The 20,952-nt window shown below is 45.1% G+C and overlaps 1 protein-coding gene across 1 annotated transcript in view; it reads left to right on the forward strand.

Annotated features, from left to right (window-relative positions):
• Positions 1-4,973: 4,973 nt before the first annotated feature.
• Positions 4,974-20,952, forward strand: part of THBS2 (thrombospondin 2) — a 45,852-nt gene continuing 29,873 nt past the window's right edge. The window contains exons 1-6 of the mRNA XM_082217088.1: positions 4,974-5,309; positions 7,606-7,680; positions 9,089-9,645; positions 13,428-13,512; positions 17,690-17,883; positions 19,867-20,010. Of these exons, the coding sequence (XP_082073214.1) occupies positions 5,303-5,309; positions 7,606-7,680; positions 9,089-9,645; positions 13,428-13,512; positions 17,690-17,883; positions 19,867-20,010 (1,062 nt within the window). The 5' untranslated portion in view covers positions 4,974-5,302. The remainder of the gene's footprint in view (positions 5,310-7,605; positions 7,681-9,088; positions 9,646-13,427; positions 13,513-17,689; positions 17,884-19,866; positions 20,011-20,952) is intronic.

The raw sequence follows: 20,952 nt of genomic DNA on the forward strand, positions 1-20,952 counted from the left end.
ACCTAGCAGTTCAAAAGCATGCCAGTGCAAGTAGATAAATAGGTACCGCTCTGGCGGGAAGGTAAACGGTGATTCTGTGCGCTCTAGTTTCCGTCACGGTGTTCCATTGCGCCAGAAGCAGTTTAGTCATGCTGGCCACAACCCGGAAAGCTGTCTGTGGACAAACGCCATCTCCCTTGGTCTGAAAGCAAGATGAGCACTGCAACCCCATAGTTGCCCTTGACTGGGTCCTTTACCTTTTTAATATATATTTTCTTGGGGGCTTCCTATTCATGGAGCATTAGGCTAGCAAAAGCTACTAGTCACAGTGGCTATAGAGCAGGATTTCTTAAACTGTGGGTCACGATTCATCTGTGGTAGGTCATAGCTCTTATAAGTAAACCCCAAATAATTATTGCCTGCAATCTTTAAGTGGTATGATGAATGCCTCTTAACAACTTTTTGTTCTGTTGGCATGTTATAGTGCAGTGTTGTTGCTTGTAACCAAAACCCAAAAGCCCAGGGTCTTACATTTTAATACTTGGGAATTGCTCGCTGGTGGCAAAGAAGGCCTTCAGTCCAGAATTCATGTGACGATTAATTGATGGGTCACCAAACCAAGCAAACTGGACTTGTGGGTTGCCACACCAAAACGGCGCTGGGAACCCCTGCAATATAGTACCTCCAGCATCAGATCAGGGTCAGTGTGCCTCTGAATGCCAGTGGCTGGGAATCACATCACGGGCAGGAGAGCGCTATTATGTTCATGCTATGCATGTGTCTTGACCTCTGTGAGGAGAGACTGCTTTGTCTGATGCAGCAGGACTCTTCCTAGGCTGCAAGTTCAGGAATAATGTTACCACCATCTGCTATCCGTGAGAATTAGGGGCAGAAGACCTGAACTAGGAAACGGCAAAAAGGAACCTTGAATTCTCCAGCCGCTTTTTAAGCGTGACCCCACTTCATAAAACCAGTCTACACATCTAGAAGTGAGGCAGAGCAAGGTGGAGAATTTCCTGTCTGGAGCTCGGAGGCTGCCTGTGTAGCGTAGCGTTATGCGCTGAAGAGATTTCCCCTCTGGCTCTTGCCTTACAGCTGGATCCTGCCTGAGCGCTCTGTCAGTCTCCCTCCCTCTGGACTCCTGCTGCTCTGCAGCTTCTCCCCCTCCCCAGCATGCCAGCATCTCCAGAAGTGAAATATGCAGCTCTTCCATTCCCTCTCCATGCCTTTCCCCCAGCTCTATCCTGACACTGGAGCTGGGGAGGCAGGGGCGGCGACTGCTGCTGCTGCTGCTGCTATCTGGCCTCAAGCCTTGCACCAACCCAGCTAATGAGGGCCAGGTTTATTCCACACGCTAGTGCGCCTGCCAAGGAGACAGTGTTGCTAGAAAAGGGGAGAAGGAATCCACGTCAGGCACGGCTTCCCACAACTTTTGAAGTTCAGCAATTGGAACAGTCAGTAAGTGTGGTAGGCATGTTTCTGAATCACGCACAATTGCATTGCACCCATCTCTTTTTTGACAGGCTTCTCCTTCAGAGAAAATGAATCCTGTGCTTTCATCTTGGTTTGTAGCAAAACATACTTTTAGGCTGCAGTCCTGTACACCAGTGGCTCCCAATAGCTAAGCACTGATAACCCCCTGTTTTTCAAAAGCCGAGCCATGGGACCCCCCCCCCATTTTTGAAAATGTTGATGTCTCTGTGGAAGTTTTTGATATGTGAATAGTGCCACCACACCCTTCGCGGTGTCCCAGCACAAAACTGGGACATCTTCCAGGTCACATTCCTGCATGAGTCAGGTGACCTACACAAGAGAGTACGGCACCATTTTGGGGCGCCACGAACTGGCGCAAGATGTGCACTTGGCTCACATGTTTTTGGCCACTGTGCTCTCACACAAAAGCACAGGCCCCCCCCAAAAAAACACAGGATGTCCCTGAAGTTGACGGGTATGTGCCATGAAGACCCTGGGTGGGTTACATGGAACCCCTGGGGTCTGTGGACCACCAATTGGGAAACACTGCTATATGCAATTGCTTGGGAGGAAGTTCCATCGAAGCATATGAGGCTGACTTCTGAGTAGGCATGCATAAAAAGATTGCACTGTCAATAACCGAAATCCTGCTCTATAGGCACAATGCACCCAGTGTTTAATGTCTAAAAAGAGGGATACTACAAGTTTATCAGGACACTTGCCTAGAAGCCTTCCCATATTACTGATAATACGTGCAAGCTGGTTGGAAAAGAAACATCCTCTGAAGGTTCTCAAAAGAGAGTCTTCCTTTTTATCTTACATCGGACCATGCATACCACCACGAGCCATCCTGTTCTTCAGAGTTAGAGACAAGTAGCACTCTTAGGTCTTAACAAGAAGGTCCTTGTTCCAAGCGTATGGAATGTCCCGTCAATCACACCCACCTGCCAGCATGGAGGTCTCTGCACGTCTCTCTGCTGGAACAGCAGCTTTGCCGGACTAGTGTGTGTTGCTAAGAGCTTTCTGGAGGGAGAAGACTGATATTGATTGGGACTCATAGAATTGCAGAGTTGGAAGGGACCCCAAGGGCCATCTAGTCCAGCCCCTTCTCTCTCTCTCTCTCTCTCTCTCTCTCCCTCTCCCTGCAATGGATATATAATATCTACCTCTGCACTTGCTTCTGAATCTCTCCTCCTCATGTTCAGTTGTAAATAAAAAGGTGGCTGGCTGCATCATCCTGTCCAAAGGCTCCTTCGTACTTGTATGGGTGACCGGGGAAGGACTGTAGCTCAGTGATGGAACATTTGCATGGAGGTCACAGGTTCAATCTCTGGCATCTCCAGGCAATGCTGGGAATGTCTCTTGTGTCTGAAACATTGGAGAGCTGCTGCCAGTCAGTGTGGACAATTTTGTAAACGGTGTGTGGAAATGCCTGTCCATCCTGGGAACTTTATTATTATTTTAAAAAACATTTTTATTATTAACAAACACTACATAAAATGAGCATCAAAAGCAGAGAACAGAGAGGTAGAAGTCACTGGGCTGTATCCAGCAAAATGGTCCTGGACCTTAAACTTGGTTCAGGAGTAGATGGGCAGCCAGTACAAGTGGAAGGTCCTTGTGTGAACAGGATGAACTCACTGAATCCTACAGTAATGTCTAGCATCAATCTGATGTTCTTCCCCCATCCTGCACTCCCCCATCCTGCACCCACCAGCATCACCTGTGTACAGTTGATGAGTGCAGGGCTCAGGTAGACAGCTGTTCTTCAAGAACAAGTACTGACCTAACTTAGTCTTTCCTATATGCAACAAAAGGACTTAGAAAGATGACCACTCTGTCTTGCCAGAATGGTACATGCATTGGTTTTCTCCCGCTTGGACAACTGCAATGCGCTCCATGTGGGGCTACCTTTGAAGGTGACTTGGAAACTACAACTAATCCAGAATGTGGCAGCTAGACTGGAGACTGGGAGCAGACACCGGGACCATATAACACCGGTCCTCAAGGATCTTCACTGGTTCCCAGTACATTTCCGAGCACAATTCAAAGTGTTGGTGCTGACCTTTTAAACCAGGCATAGGCAAACTCGGTCCTCCAGATGTTTTGGGACTATAGCTCCCATCATCCCTGACTGCTGGTCCTGTTAGCTAGGGATGATGGGAGCTGTAGTCCCAAAACATCTGGAGGGCCGAGTTTGCCTATGCCTGTTTTAAGCCCTAAACGGCTTTGGCCCAGTATACCTCAAGGAGCATCTCCACCTCCATCGTTCAACCCAGACACTGAGGTCCTCCTCCCTCACTGTGAGAAGTGAGGTTACAGGGAATCAGGCAGAGGGCCTTCTTGGTAGTGGCACCTGCCCTGTGGAACACCCTCCTTTCAGATGTTAAGGAGATAAAGAATTACACAACTTTTAGAAGACATCTGAAGACAGCCCTGTATTGGGAGGTTATTGTCTGATATTTTTATTATGTTTTAAAAATATGCTATAAGCTGCCCAGAGTGACTGGGGAAACCCAGCCAGATGTGCAGGCTATAACAACAACAACAACAACAACAACAACAACAACAACAACAACAACAATAATAATAATATCCTGAGACTGACTCTCTCTCCTCCTGGGGTGGGAGTGGAGGTAAGGAAGCTCTGCTTGGTCATGTGCCCTTGGAGGATTTCTTCCCACTTCCTGTGTGCAGCTGTGTGGCAGAAGAATGTAAAGCTCTTCCTCGCTGGAGATCTTCCAGCAAAGGCTGGGCAGCCATCTGTAAGGATTTGGGAATGCTCAATCCATCTGTGCTAACCTGGTGCCCTCCAGAGTTTTTAGACTACAACTCCCACTAGCCCCATCTTGAGGGCACTACGTTGGCACAAGCTGCTGTAGCTTCTGTGTGGAGAGCCAGTAAATTGCAGTGGTTAGTGTGCTGGAATGAGACCTGGAAGACTAGGGTTCAAATCCCCACCCAGCCATGAAACTCGCTGCTTCTCAGCCTGACCTATCTCACAGGTTTAACTGAGGAGAACCACGTATGCCACCTGGAGCAACGTGAAGGGGGGAAAGGTGGGATTAAAAATGCAATAAATGCATACAATTTTCTACACCAAGAAGTAGGGATGGGGAGTTGGCCTGCAATGCACTTCTTCAGCTTTGGGTGAAGAGTAGCTGGGGAAACCCAGCCAAATGGGCGGAGTATAAATAATAAAATTATTATTATTATTACTTTGTAACGCTCTGTTCCTCAGCAGTCATCCTTTGCTTCTTCTCCAATCTGGACCCGTTTTGTCCCACCAGGAAATCCAACGGGATCATCAAATCGCTGGGTGAAAACAAAGGCAAAAAACCCCAAACACCCAAATTCCTCCCAAGTGTTTAGGAATGGGGAGGAGGTGTGACCATACCTCATTCCTTTCTCCCTCTCGCTCCTCCTCCTCCCCAGACGAAGAGCTGCCAAATTGGGGGGGGGGTGGAGGGGGGATTCTTGTGGTTCAGGATGTGGCTGGATGTGGGATCGCCTTCCAGGTAGGCGAGCGAGCAAATCGTCCGCTCGGAATGGGGAATTATGTCATTGCCGCGGAGGGACGCCTTCCAAGAGCGTTTCCTCCGCTGGCTGATTGACAGGCCTCGCATGCGAGAGGAGCCTATATAAAGCAGGCGAGCCGAGCGCCGCTTTGAAAGGCAGCCCCGCTAAGAGGCGAAGCGGGGTTTTTTGCGCGCCCCTCCCCGGCCGAGGACTTGCCCTTGCAGGGAGCTGAGTTGGCTTCGCGCTCTCGCCACGGGACTTTGGGAACTCGCCGCCTGCTTGGCGTTGCATTGGGAAGCGGCAGCTCTCAAGAGCATCGCGGGGGACTTGCATGCCAGGTAACGACCCACGGACCAGTGGGGACAGGTTGGAGCCGGATTGTGGGTGGATGGGTGGGGGTCAACACAGGGACGCCCCCGAAAGACCCCGGCAGCACCACCTCCAAGGAGTGAAAGGAGACTTGCTCCCTAGGGTCGTCTTAATAATGAAGAAAAGGGGCTGGAGCCAAATCAAGGGGGCGCGATCGCAGGATCTAAGTCCCGTTGATTTCAAAGGAGATTAAGTGCAAGCATCCTATGTATGCAGTTTTCCAAGTTTTCAGCGGGTGGTATGCAACTAAATTTTACTCAGCTTAGGCTCGTTGAAATGAATGGACCTAACTCAAACATGTGAATTTCAGTGCGTCTGTTCTGAGTAAATCGTATGGGAATGCCATTCAATAGAATGGGACGATTAAGATTGCACTGGACCCAATTCCTGTCTTTTCAACCCCTTTCCTTGGGCAGTTTCTCCGATTTTTTTCCATTCATCCCCTAATTCTTCCTTCTAAAGAAAGCTTTTTTTTTTTGACTGGGCTCAAAAAGGGACTAGATCTTTAGGATGAAGAAAGGGCACCATCCACCACTGGGAAGTTTTCCTGTGCAAGCCCCGTTGTCAGGAATGGCAGCTGGGAACACACACACAAAAGTAAATGCTCACAGCAGCTTGACAGGACAGGGTTCAATGCATAGTCTGATCAATATCTAGTGCATTGTATGGTGCAACCCTGGATAGCTTCCAGAAAAAATGTTCAAGGCTAAGATGCAGCAACTCCTTTGGGGCAGTTCTCATGTACAAACCCCTGTGAGAATGATGGGAACTCTTTCTTTTCACTGGAGTTCAAGCAGGACAGCAGAGCTTCCTAAGGGGAAACTGGCCTTTGTCACTCTATATAGCATCATTGTAGACTTTCTGTGTCTAGGGATGGCACTGATTTTCTTATGATAAGGGCATGGGTTGATAAAGTGACTTCAAAGTACGGTGCGATCCTTGTAGCCCGTACAATCCAACCATAATTAAGCAGAGGAATTAATTATGTGCACAACCCCACTTCTGGAAATATTCACCTTGCACAAAAATACCCAGTTTTGGTGTCTTCCTTGGGAAAGTGCAGCAAATAATGATGCAAGCTGTGGATGGGGGAGATTTACCCAGAAACAAATTCCACCTAGTTCAATGGGACACCTAGTGAATCTACTCTGGATTGCAGCTGCAAACCTATAATTTTGGCTAGGGCAGGTCGTGAGATTTAAATTTGCATCTCTTCAAGAAGTTTGGGTTATAGAAATCATCAAGAAATGTATCTGGCAGAAGGCTAGGTCTACTCTCCTGAGTCCATTCAGACACAGGACAGATGTGTAGCCCATTCCTGTGCTTGTTTACTCAGAAGTAAATCCCACTGACTTTTCTAAGATCTGGGCTGCAGTTCTAATAGTGTCTACTCAGAAGTAAATGCTGCCAAATACAATGAGGTTTACTCCCAGGTAACTGGAGTTTGGAGTGCAGATTGCATTGAAGATGCACCATCATTTCATCCTGATGTAACACAATTGGTATAGAGAAGCAGGCTGTCTCTGTCTTTCCAGCAGTAAGAGAGTATGTATGTGTGAATGAGTGTGACTGAGACAGGGAGAGACTGGAATTTGCTATTGAAGCTTAATATATAAGTTAAATTACATGTGAAATGCTGCTGGAAATACCATTATCTTTCAAGAATGTAGCTCTACGGCTTGCCAAAAGTGGATTTAAGAGATGCAATAACTAGTAGACTATCTGAGAGCCCAGACGTCTCATGGAAAACTTTTGAAGACAATTCTGGTTGTATCATATATATTTCCTTGAATTTATTAGGAAGGATATTAAACACTTGAGCCTCCCCCCCTTCCCCTCCCTGTGCATTTAAAGCGTGTGCTTTCACTAATGTTATCATAATCAAGTCAGGATCAAGCATTTGGGTTCTCACACATATAGAGACATTGTCAGAAGTAATAAATGTCCTGTTTGCAGGGTATACCAGGATTCATAAAAAATGCCCCAATGATGGGTTGATTTTTAATCTTTGTCTACCACACAACAGTGAAAGCTTTCTGAGTGGTTTGCAAGTAAAAAAATACAACAGCGAAACATAAATATAGAATGGCAATTAATTGATGAAGGACGATTTAGAAATAGGTGACATAAACAATAAAATAGCATCTGACAGAACCAACATTTGCTTTCAAAATAGTTGTTTTTGTTGTAAGCTTGTGGGAGACATGGGGAAATTTAAAAACGGACAAAAGTATCAACAATGTGCACATCTTGCTGTGTTCATAGGCATTATGCAGGACAGGAGCTGGCTGTTGTGGCTGACGATCTTGCTAGCTTTGTGGATTTCCTCAGAGGCTCAAGGTAGGTCTTTAAATATCTTTAGCATTGAGGCCAAGTATTTCCAGAGTGGACTAAAGCTCTGGCAACTGTAGCCTGATGCTTAAAAGGAGCTTGGCTTCTGCTCGCTCACTTGGCTCGGTCTTGAGAATAATTGCTCAATTATTTCTTTCCATGGCATGCCTGAAATATGAAACTAGCCTGCATAGATAATATACCTTACTATAAATGCATCAAGGAAATTGGAGGGATATGTATGTAGATCAAATTGAGGGTTGGCAGCAATTGGTCAAATTAATTTGTGGTGTAAAGACCTCCCCCTTTTAGAGCACCAACTACTCAGTTGGCTAAAATGTATTTATATTTTGGTTCTCCTTGTTGGAAATTAGGAGTCAGCTAGCAAGCTGAAAAACTACAAAAAAATATGCTTTGTTATTATTGTTTGTTGCATTGATACCCTACTATTCCCTAAGAAAATTCAGAGCAGCTTATATATGGCATCCACTTTGGATATCTGCAGACAGTTTGATTTGAAATTTTGTTGGACTGGATCCAGAGAAGAATTCTACACAGCCAGTGGGGTTTCCTGGCTCCCTTCCACCTACAGTAGGGTTTCCTGCACCCCTCTTGCCCACTCTATTGTATCACCTCTGCCCCCCATAATCAATCCTGAGAGTTGAGGCACATGATGGGGTCTGGGAGTCTGCAACAACACATCGAAATTAGGAGAATTTGTTGGGGCAGTCATGCACAAGTAGAAATGTATATTTCAACTTGAGCAAGGCATCTCTGGATCTAAGCCATTCAGTTTCATGAAGGATATTTTCCACACATTTTCCAAGAAGCAGTACCAAGTAGATGGAGTCACTGAATTTGGTGTTTTGTGCCAAGTGAACAGCCATTATTCACATCCTATTAGAAGAAGTAATAGGCAAAGACACATAAGAGCCACCATTTTCAGATTGCCAGCATCCCAATTGGATGGGGGCTTCAATGGTAGGACTCGTAAGATTGCCTATATGTGGTCCATGGTTCAATCTCCTAGGAGAGAATCTTCTACAAGTCCCTTAAGAGGACTGTCAGGCTAGGTGGACTGCCAAGTTTGACTGATCACTCAATTGCATGGACTGCTACTACTGTTTCTCTATAATGTTTGATGGTTCCCTGAGCATGTACCCACCTTAAGCATCAGATCATTTTCTTCATCATTTAAATCAGTGTGGCTCATTGGAAGTGTGTTGGATTTTGATCAGGGAGACTCGAGTGTCCATTTCCATTTAGCTGGCTGGCCTTGAACAAATTAACTTAAGTTTACTCCATCTGTGAAAACTGGAGTATCTGTGGCGTGCCTCATGAAGTGAGGGTGAATGAGATAACCCCATGCCTTACATTTCTTTGTTAATCATGTTCCTTCATGTTGTTGCCTTTGCAGATGACGGCCAAGAGGATGAGTCCACTTTTGACTTGCTGCAAATAAGCAACATAAACAGGAAGACAATTGGAGCAAAAGTATTTCGGGGCAACCATTCCAGTCTCCCAGCATACCGCTTCATCCGGTTTGATCACATACCTCCGGTTAACTCGGAGAAATTAAAGCAGATTATTAAACTGATCCAGCGAAATGAGGGCTTCCTTCTTGTAGCCACCTTCAGGCAGGATAGGCTGGCCAGGGGCACCCTCTTGGCACTGGAAGGCCCTGGCACCACTCAGCGCCAGTTTGAGATTGTTTCCAATGGCCGAGAAAATTCACTCGAACTTTCCTATTGGGTAGATGGCTTTCGGAAGAAGTATCTTTTGGAAGACGTGGACCTAGCCGATTCACTATGGAAGAACATCACCGTACAAGTAGCCGGGGAAAACTACAGTCTCTATGTTGGTTGCGACCTCATTGACAGTGTGAGCCTGGAGGAGCCTTTCTATGAAAACCTGAAAGCAGAGAAAAGTAGAATGTATGTGACAAAAGGATCTGCCAGAGAAACTCACTTTCGGGTAGGTAACCTACAACACCCGTGAGGTCAATGGCGTGCAGTTCAATCCCTATGCATATCTACCCAGGGCTTGTAATGAAGTTAGTGAGGCTTCCTCCGAGGTTGGTGTGAATAAGACTGCAGCCTTATAATGAGATCCTGACAGAAGGCAGCCCACATAGTAGCCCCACTGAGACTTTTGTCTTGGACTGTGCAATGGGAAAGGTGGCAAATTTGCGCAGCAGAGGGATAAATCTGTGGGCACGGGAAGAAGGTGGTGAAATGGTGGCTGCTCTGCCTCAGACAGCAGAATGTCTTGTGCTGGTCCTGGATCCTGTTTAGTTTGCCTTATGTATGCTTAACAATGTAAACTCTTAGGCCAGAATTAGAGGGGATTCAATTGGCACTTTTGGAGAACCAGCTTCTCCCTTGACTTTGGTGCAATGACAGTTCTGTTCTCTTTCTGACAACTCTTCACACATACTTAGTCTAATTGTAAATGGATTCAGGAATATTTGCCCCAAGTGAGGAAGGGGTATCTCTGTTTGATTCATCTTCGCTCTGTGCCAAGGTCACAGAAGTGAAAATGGAGATGTTTTCCATAAAGGTGGGTGAGCACTATGCAACAAGTCTCTTCAGCTGTTTGTCCAGAAGCCACTCCAAGATGGGAGAAGGAGCTGTCTAAAACCCTGACACTTTTTGGCCCACTTGCTATATCCAAACCTCTTAATGTCTACCAAGAGTTGTAGATTGGCAGCATGGAGGCCATATAGGCTTCAGTCCTCTACACACTTACCAGGGAGTAAGCTCCATTAAAGTCAGTGAGGCTTGCTCCTGAGGAGAAACGTATAGAATTGCACTGGCAGCTTCTGTTAAGATTTGCTGCTCTAACATCTACACCACACTGGCTGTCATGTCTGGGGTAGGATGGGGGAATGACTCAATAATATCAGCCACACATTTTGTTTGCTACACTTATGAGGAGAGGAGGGAGACATGGGGTTGCTGTTTTTGGTAGGAAACCATTGTTCTGCACTGCATCTTGTTCTGGCCTCAATGGCAAATGTCATGGTCAGGTAAAAATAAACCTGACCATGGGCACTCTATCTCTTGGCTATTAGAATGCTACCTTTGCTTTTCCTTCAACTGGATGATTCCTCAGAGCATGAGCCAGGAGCTCCACTTTCTGATGGCTAAAGAATTAACTTAACCACATGCAGTAGAGGCTAGTGTTCATTGGGATGGCAAGATGGAACCAATGACAGATGGAGCCAGCAAATTCTGGTTGTGTTCCTCTCCTTTGCTTTTTCCCTGAAGAAATTTTCCAAGGCCAACACTGAGGGGCAGTGGGAGGAGGCTGACAGGCAGTGCCATCCCATGGCCTGGATGTAAGGAAGGAAGCAAACAAACAAACAAACAAACAAGCAGGTGAGGGCTGGCTGAAGTTGACGGGGCAGTGGCTACTTTGTCCTAACATGCCAACCTCCACTGCTCACCTGAATTAACCAGAGTTCAGCTGGATGGTTTGGAGTGCTTTTACTGAAAGCTCTGTGGTGGCTCATTGGCTGCTGAACGCTGGGATTTGGTTTGCATGTGACACTAAGCCAATCCATATGGGTTCCCACAGCAAAAGTCATGACTGTTGCACTCCTCCAGTTCTACTGCTGCTGTGTTACTCAGGACTAAGTCAAAGTTTGGCATAGCATTGCATTCAAATCTGGGCTCATGGTTTGTCTCACTTCAGGCAAATCATGAGTTGTAAACAAGGTTTGTTCTTCATTTATTGCCTTTGGTTTGACTGGAGCAAAGGTGTCATCTTCTTAAGAGGATTGAGGAGGCCCATGTCTGCTGTTTTTCAATTTTTTATGTGTTGTAAGCTGCCCAGAGTGGCTGTGGAAACTGACAATTAGAACTTCTGGCAGTGCATTAGCAAGAGAGCTGGTGGAATATTTTCTCCCATGCTGAGAAATTACTGCCCTGAACCAACATATTAGCTACAAACAATATTTATTTTTGCAATTCGGATATGTGGTCACTGTGCCCCTATGGAGAGATGGAGGACCTATTTGGATTGTCTGTGCTTGAAGACTGGAGGAATCTGATGGAATCCGGAATGCTCTGGGGGATTGTGCCCTCGAGTACTGTCCAGCAGAGCTTTTCTGGGTGGTGGAGCTTTTGGAGCCCTTGTAAACCTACCTTGAAAAGTTGCAAAGCACTTTGAGGGCAGAGTCACACATATTTGGTCTGACCTTGACACCACTGTTAATGCAATCTGGTGGAGGCATCTAGAGCACTGTCTTGGCTGGTTTGGGATCAGGTTCAGTTATTGAGACATGGGAATATGGACAAGGAATTTGAGTGCTTGACCAATACATCCCCTTTCCAAAAGACCCCCCCCCTTGGACCCTAAAGACACAACTGTCACCTAGTAGCAACTATCCTGATTTTGGACAAGTTGCTGAAGAGGGTGGAGGCTTAGCAACTGCAGGTGTGCTTGGAGGAAGCCGATTATCTTGACCCAATTCCATGATGGAATGTCAGGACAAGGGGAGTACAGCCATATTGATGCTCCTCAAATCTCACAATGGCTTGTGACCATAGTATCCTCCTGAACTGACTCTGTGAGTTGGGAGTAGGAGGTAGGGTTTTTTAGTGGTTTCTCTGGTTTCAGATATTACTATTAGCATTAGGGATCTATACGAAACTTTTCAAAGCAGTCATTAGAAGATTTGAAGGAAAGTGTCATCACTATGCAGATGACAGGTTTCTCCTTGGCATTGGTCTCAGAAGAAGCTGTGAAGATGCTTGACCAGTGTCTGAAGACAGCACTAGGTTGGATGAGGGCCAACAAACTAAAACTGAATTCTGACAAGACAGAAAGCTCCCTGGTTCAGCAATTAGGAAGGTGGCCTGTTCTGTAGGGGGTTGCATTCACTCTGAAGGACCAGGTGCAAAGTCTGAGGGAACTATTGGATTCAACTCTGAAACTTGAGTTCCAGGTGATCACAGTGACAAGGAATGCTTTTTTCCAGCTACGACTACTTCACCAGCTATGGCTCTTCCTGGACAGGGATTTCCTGGCCATAGGGACCCATGCTCTAGTAATCTCCTGTTTGGATTCCTGTAATTCACTGTATGTGGGGCTGCCCTTGAAGATGTTCCAAATGCTGAAACTAGTTGAAAACGCTGCAGCCAGATTGTTGAGGTGTCTGTGTGAGTTCATGTTACAGTTGTTCTTAAACACTTGCACTGGTTGCTGATTAGACACTGGGACAAATTCATGGTTTTAGACTTGATGTAAAAATCCCTAACTGACTTTGGACACATCTACCTGAAAAAAAATGCAAGGCTTAAGGTTGTCTGTGGCAGCCCTGTTAGTAGAATTATATTTAAGGGAGGTTCATAGTCTTTTCAGCAAAGAGGGTCTTTTCAGCAAAGGCATCCTGACTTTTGAACGTGTGGCTGGCACCATGGTTTTCATTGCCAGCTAGAATCCTTTTTCTTCTGCCAGGCCTGTGGGTAATATGATATCTGACCTGTTTTGATGACAGCATTTGATTGGTTGTTGTGCAGGACTTTTTCTTCTTCTTCATTTCTCTGTTTAATTATGTGGTGATAAGCCCTGAGGTCTGTTGAAGAAAGGTGGAATATATGGTATTTAAATGAATAAAATAAACGAACAATTTATGCAGGATTCAATTCAGTCAAGGTTGAAGAAGTTCTGAAGGAGGCAGGAAGTAGACTAATGATCTGCTGTTACCTTAAATGATACAAACATTTTGTGTGTGTGTGTCTTCTTTGCAGGGTCTCCTCCAAAATATTCATCTAGTTTTTGGAACATCAATAGAGGATGTATTGCGCAGTAAAGGATGCCAGAGGAGCCAGTCAGGTAAGAAGGGGGAAAAAAGTCTCGTTCTTATTGCTCACAGTAATTTGAGGGAGTGGCCACACATACCATCAGTTTTTATTGGCTCCTTCCAATATTAGGCGGAATGAAGAAACCAATTAAAATCTGTATTGACAGAGAGTTCTGCAAAGGCTCAGTTTCATGCTGTTGTCAGATGAGCTTCACCAACTGGGGGGACAACCAGTCACGTCTACAGATGACCTCCATGATGGGTTTAGGCCAGGCACCCCCAAACTTGGCCCTCCAGATGTTTTGGGACTACAGTTCCCATCATCCCTGACCACTGGTCCTGTTAGCTAGGAATGATGGGAGTTGTAGTCCCCAAACATCTGGAGGGCCAGGTTTGAGGGTGTCTGGTTTAGGCTGTCCCTAAGGTACCCTGGACCTAAATTGTTCAGGGCTTTGTATCTCCTTGGTACTATAAAGAATGATATTGCCAAGTGACTCTTTTGTATGAATGGTGATCTTAAAAAAAGCATCATTCATCCTTGACACACATATACAAGAGAGGATTTTAGGTCCAAACATCTCCCCAGACATGTTATTTATTACTTATTTTAAAAGGCTAAAGCTTCCCCCCCTTTTTTGCCTCTCTCTTAAGACACAAAGGCTGAGACAAGTGAATGCCAACATTTGTGATCAAATGTGAAGTATTTGGTGAGCTGCATTGAAAGGCCGGGTTCAACTTTTCAAGATGAATAAATAAAATTGCCCATTAGTAGTAGCGTTTCCACTTGAAACCATTTTGACTTTCAGAGTAAATCGTGTTTACTACCAGGGGGGAAAAAACAGAAAGTGGAAAGATGCAAGACTCCCATCATAGGCTGGTCCCAGATGTTGCCTTTCACTTCCATAGGCTGTCTACCCTTATTGTTTCTGCCATAGCTTGTGCCAACAAAGCTACTGCACTGACTTTAGTAATCTTAAAAACACGCAGTTCAAAACCTGAAATTAATGATCTCAAAAGTGTCACATGTGGGACTTACATAAATTTTCATGGCAAGAATACATCTTTTCATTGAGTCAAGATGACACTCAAACAAGTGACATTTCATGATAAATTACTTTATTGTGCTGTGTTGCATTTTTAGGGTTTCCGGTCTACAGCCAAGATATTTAAAGTTCTTAGCTCTGGAAACAATTCATTATAAACTTTTGGAAAATGTTTACTTAACTGTTGTCACCATGTTTAGATTGATTAGCTCCATTAGCAGCAATTAATCATTTCCCTGCCCAAAGTTTTTTGTTGATCTTTAGCTGTATTTCTATGTCTTTGTTTATTTTCAGACCTAATATGCAGTTCTGCCCTTAGAATGCTTTATAATATTATTTGCTGTCCTGGAATCATTCCTGATTTACATTAATACATCTAAGTCAGATCATGACCTTCTTCGATTATTTTTGTTACCGTGCCATTGATAGTACAAGTAAAGGAATAGAGTGACAGATTTATGAGCAAGTTTTAAGGGCCATCCTCGAGTGGGTTCCTCCCTTTGTTGTCATACTGAAAAACAGAATGGTTTGCATGAATGGTTTGCATCTTATTGAGGCCACATGAATGTGTAGGCTCCTCAAGATGAGCTCTCGGCTGCTTTGCTCCTTCCTGGTCTTTTTTGTTCCTCATCCCACACTGTGATGAACTAAGCCGTGGTATGGCATCCTGTGTTGTCTGAACCAGGACTTGTGGTTAAGCTCTCTCCTCACTAAGCCTAAGGTACCGTCAAGGTTTATTCTTAGCTGCAGCTCATGGGTCGCAAGGAGAGAGCTAAACTATGAGCCTGGGTTTGCCCAACATGCTAAGCCAAACCTTGTTTTAGCTCAGCAAAGTACAGGAGTAAAAAAGACCAGGGATCAGCAAGGTAGCTATGAGCTTTTCTCTGGGAGACCACATGTTTGTGTGGTCCTAGTAATCCTTACTGCGAACGAGGCCTTTATAATTCAATGGCGTTTGGTAAATAAGTTTATATTCTGTTCACCACCACTAAACATGTGGCTGCTTTAGTGTTTCTTGAGGGTACCTAAGGAACATCAGTTTTAGTGAAAATATGTGAGGTATGATGTGCAGATCAAGCCTACATGCTTACTCAGAAGTAGGTCCCAGTGGGTGGAAGCCAATGTAGTGCTAAGTCTCTCTTTCTGTCAGTGCAAAGATTTCTCCTTGAAAAGTGGGATGTTTCCTGCTTTCCTCCCCTGTTTCCCCCTCAATCTGTTCTAGGGGTTCCCCTCTGGAGCAGATTTGGGGAAAGCATGGGAAGCACTGGGGAGAGAATGGGGAAAGTCCTGTTACACAAATGGAGATTCTTGCACTGCTGGGACACAGCAGTTATATACCACACACCAATTTCAGTAGGACGTCCTCCCTGGCATAGCATCTACCTGACATCATAGAATGGGGATGGCCATGCTTGCCTGTGGCCTATGAAGTGTTCCATGGCCTCAACCTGATGAGTGGTAGGAGCGCAGCTTGCTCCAATAGCATAGCAGGGGTGGCTTGCCAGATGTGGTTGGACTCCAGGTCCCATAATCGCTGATCATTGGTCATGTTGCCTGGAGCTGATGGAAGCTGGAGTTCAGCAACACCTGGAAGTCCAGCAACATATGGAGGTCCACAAGTTTCCGATCCCTGATGTACAGGAATACAGCATTTATTTCTGCTTGTGATTTAGTATATAGTATGCTGTACCTGATGATGTGCACTCCATTTACAGCCAAATTGTGCCAGTTTTATTGTAGGGTCTCTCCACTCATGAGGGGGGTAGTTTGTGCAGCAAAATAAACTTTTAGCCCCCCAACTGCTCTCTGAATAATGCAGTGGCTCCCAAGAATGTGGGAAGTGACCACCTCAACAATAAAAGATGAGATCCTATAAGTCATACTGAAAGTTGTCCAAAATCATAATGATGTAAAGGTATCAGAGTATCCTCTTGCATGTCTACAATGAGATGCATGTCATCTGAATTTGCACTATTTTTAAATACATGGCTGAGACTCCAAGAGGATGACAGTAAGACAGCTCCGTGCGTGCAAAGGAAATGCTTGCTACTCTTTCCCCATTCAGTGATCTGGTTTTGGCCAAGAAACATAACAACTAGGGGAGGAAGCGTCCCTGAGTTTACAGTCTGGTTATGTTGTCAGTACATGCTCTTTTGGCATAAGCACTGTGCCAGCAGCAAGTATGCTGCCTGCAAAAGCATCTGCTGCAAATGCTTTGAAAAAGCTATGCTGCTTGTGCTTCTTCATTCCCTTCAGACACACATTTAAAATAAATTGTGTTGGGTAGGGCTACGCCGAACCTTTACTTCCTTAATTTTGGAGGCCATAAAGTAGTACCCGGAGAGAATAATATTCCCTGAAAAAAGAACCTTGCAAGGAAAAGCCTATGCACATTTACTCAGAATTAAGTTGCACTTTGTTTAATGGGCCTTACTCCCAACTAAAGGTGCATAGGGTTGCAGTCTTAATTCATCCTTTTTCGTGGCTTCTTGCCACTGCTTATATCTATAGCTATTGCTTTCAATTAATCAAGCCAAAATGGTCATCTTATCAGCACTGTGTTCTTATAATTCTTTGGGACTAAAATGTCAACAAGCATTCATCCCATTCTTGCTCCCCTGCCAGGGTGATCATGAAACCTTGGGAACATGTGATACTACATCATCATCATCATCATATTTGTATACCACCCTTTATCCGTAGATCTCAGAGTGGTTCACAACATAAAATTACAATATAAAAACAACAAAATACGTAATAAAAATCAGAACAAAAGCAAACCAATAATCTCCCTTCCCACAACACATTTAAAGGGCATCAGATGTCAATCAGCCATACTTAAGCTTTTAAGTGGATAGTATTTAACATTGCATATGTTCAATTGCCCTGTCCTGTGTTCCTAAAAGACTTTTCCATTGCCTCTAAACCTGCAGACCTCTTTGAGAGCTGGAATCTAAACTGTGAAAAGGAATGACTATAATTGGAAGGGGCCGACATCCAATCCTTCTGTTATACCCTTGAGTATAATTTGGCATCAAACTTGTTCCAAGAGAGATACAGTTACAATCCACCTTTAGTACCAATGTATAATTTGAGCCAAAAGTTGTAATCAGGGAAAAGCTGTTGCATTTACGTAATGGGTTTTATTTTACTTCCTCCCTTCCAGCTGAAGTGAACACAATCAACGAGAGCACTGAGATCCTTCACCTTCCTTCTGTCATGACAGAGTATGTTGGTGAAAACACAGAGAAAAAGGCAGAATTCTGTGATCGCTCTTGTGAAGAGCTAGGGTCTATGTTTACGGAACTCACTGGGCTGCGTATTGTTGTCAACAGCTTAACAGAAAAGTTAGAAAAAGTGGTAGGTATCACCAGTGTGTTCTGCTCTAGATGTCGGTCACTCATTTGCAGCGATTGCTCCTCAAGATTAGCAGCAACAAATTGAACAGTCAAGTTACTGGCACTACAATAAACCATTTGTTTGGGTACCTACCAGACATTGATAAAGAGAACACTTATACATGTTGGAAACATACCAAAGTATTGTATGAAAATTGTCTGAGAATAGTGGGATGGTGCATTAGTTCTGATGTCACCTCAGGAGCTTCCCATGTTATGGGAGGACACACTAGGTAGAACATTCTGAGTGCTGTGAAAGGGTGGGGTGGCTTCTGTTCTAGGTTCCAGCCATTCAGCCATGCCCTTCTCGAGGATGTTCTATTCCATTCTCTCTCCCTCAGCTTTCCATTCTCCCCCCACCCAACAATCAGTTAGCAATCTTCAGCCAGTTAGCCTGCTGGGGCTTTGAGTGTGTTTGTGTGCTGCCCAACACACAAGTTGAAAGACATTGCAAGGTGCTATATGTGTGCACATGAGTAGATCTCAGCCATGCAAGGAGGGGGACCTTCATTGGGCAGGGTCCCTGCTCACGAAAAAGAGCTATACCAGCTTACATCTGTAGGTGGGGAGAACTCCTGTCATCTGTTGAACAAGCAGACATCCGTAGAGCATGGCAATGATGGGCTAGACTGCTGGGCTCTGCACCCGGCTTCCATATGTTTTTTCAGCACATGGAATGATTCGTGTGAACCACATTAAGGACAGCCTTGATGCTGCTAAGACAATACTTTGTCGTGGGAGACAGCTGGATGATATTCTTTTTTCAGTTGCCAGAGAAAGGATGAACACACAGGCCCCAGGGTTTGGCGGGGGGGAGAAAGGGAGAAGAGAGAGGGTGACAATTGAGAGGACTAGATTTGCCTCCGTGCTCAAATGGTGTGGTTAGGTTAGTGCCAGGTGATTTGGCACCATCTAGATAACTGTGTGACACTGGCAAAACTGCCCTCTCTACCACATGTGGGGTACTGTTGCACTTGCTGGTGCAAATATTGCATTCCAGCAACTGCATTTAGGAGTCTGATTACTGGGACACAGGGACTTGCCGGTAGGTAGCTGTGCCTTCTGGGACAACGTCACAGAGGGAGATGAGGGAAGGATAAGTGACCCCCTACCCAGTTCCATGCTTACCCATCTCCTGGAAAACCGTAGTTCCTCAAAAGGCTCTTGGTGGCTAATCCTTAAAGTATTTCTGTGCTGCACATACTACCACTGCCAGGGGTGGCATGTCCCATTTTGCCGCTTGAGGTGACATGGAACGTGCCTGCTGCACTGCGCCACTGCCACTGGCAGAGAAGCAGCATTGACATCAGCATCAATATCCAGCGAGATCTCATGAGAGTTCACTGAAAATCACCAAATCTCTTGTACTCTGTGAGATCTCGCAAGATTTTGGCTCCCACCTTCTGAGGTGGCTGCTTCACCCCACCTCATAAAGTCATCAGGCCAGCCCTGATCATTGCACAGTGTTAATGCATATGCAGGCACCTTGATAAATCATATAGAAAATACATGAATGTGCCTTGTTTGTCATTGCCTGGCTTTTGTTCCATTGTCTGCTTCAGTCTGTGTTATGAATCAACTTCACATAGTTGAAATAGACCTGAAGTAGTCTAGCACATGTCTCAAGAGTGAAATCATCTTCCATTTTAAGGAAGATGAGTGATACTGGAAGACAATCTCTTCAGTAGAATTTATGGAGATCTGTGTAAGCGCTGCAAGCCCAGATTGTAACATTAGCTGGGACGTTTGCGCCCAGAGGAATAGTGCACTCACTGAATTGTTTGCTTCTTTTCTGGCTCAGTTTAGCTGGGTGAAAGAAGGAATCTGTTCTGAGCAGCCTAGCTTTCTATGCTGAGGGTTAGTGAGAGTTTCACTCTTCTCTGACTATGGTGCATTGCAAAATGGCCAATTCATCGCTACTGATGCTACCTGTTTCATTGTACAGTCTGAGGTGAATGAGAAAATTGTGTCGGAACTGCTTGGCCCCAACAAAACACTCAAGAACCAGTCGGCTTGTTGGCAAGATGGCCGTGAGTTTATGAATAATTCGCATTGGGTTGTGGACAGCTGCACGAAATGTCACTGCCAGGTAAGGCATCAATGAATCATTTACTCTTCCCCACCCAATCACACAGAGGGTTTTTTCAGCTCTGCATCCAATCAGGAGTACATTGGTACCTTGGTTCCCAAAATCAATCCATTCTGGAAGTCTGTTTGACTTCCAAAACTTTCGCAAACCAAGGCACGGCTTCTGATTGGCTGATTGGCCCCGGAAACAATGTCGACAACTGAAACGGACATTTGGCTTCCAAAAAACTTTTGCAAACTGGAACACTTACTTCTGGGTTTGCAACATTCGGGAGCCAATTTGTTCAGGAGCCAAGCCATTCGGGAACCAAGGTACCACTGTAATGGGCTATTTTAATAGGCATCAATCTCTTTCTGTTGGGCTTTGCAGTGCCCTGTAATTTCAATTTATTATTATTATGTATTTGGCGGGGTGCCTTTGATAAACTGTTATGATGGATGGCCACATATTCTTGGGGTTGAATCAATACATCAGTGGAGCAGACTGCCACTCACGCAATGGGATTTCCCCTTCCTCTTCCATAACCCTCCAGAGCAGATTTTGGAGGAATGTAAGGAGCTGCAGAGTGGCGAAGAAGAGCAATCTGCTCACCTCACCCCATGTTGAATTCCTTGGTCTTTAGTAGCCAGAACCCTCCTCCCTCCCTCACCACTAACTAAATCTGGCGTCATCAACCCTAATAGGGATGCAGCTGTACAGTTTGGCCCACCTGCTGTCACTGATGCAAAACTACAAGCTTTATTACTGATCGACTAGAGGGTGTTATAGCCCGTTCTTCTGTGTGGTATCTCATATTGTCAGTTGCATAAGTCTCTGATGGAAAATAGCATGGTGCCAGTTGCACTTTTTGATGTGCATCTTTTGTCAATAAGGCAAACTTAGGTACTCAAGCATAATCCCTGCAATGAACATTTTGCCTTGCAGAGGGTTGGCCTGGAGGAC

This window comes from Podarcis vaucheri (assembly GCF_965113315.1).
Source record: "Podarcis vaucheri genome assembly, chromosome: 3".
Taxonomy (NCBI): domain Eukaryota; kingdom Metazoa; phylum Chordata; class Lepidosauria; order Squamata; family Lacertidae; genus Podarcis; species Podarcis vaucheri.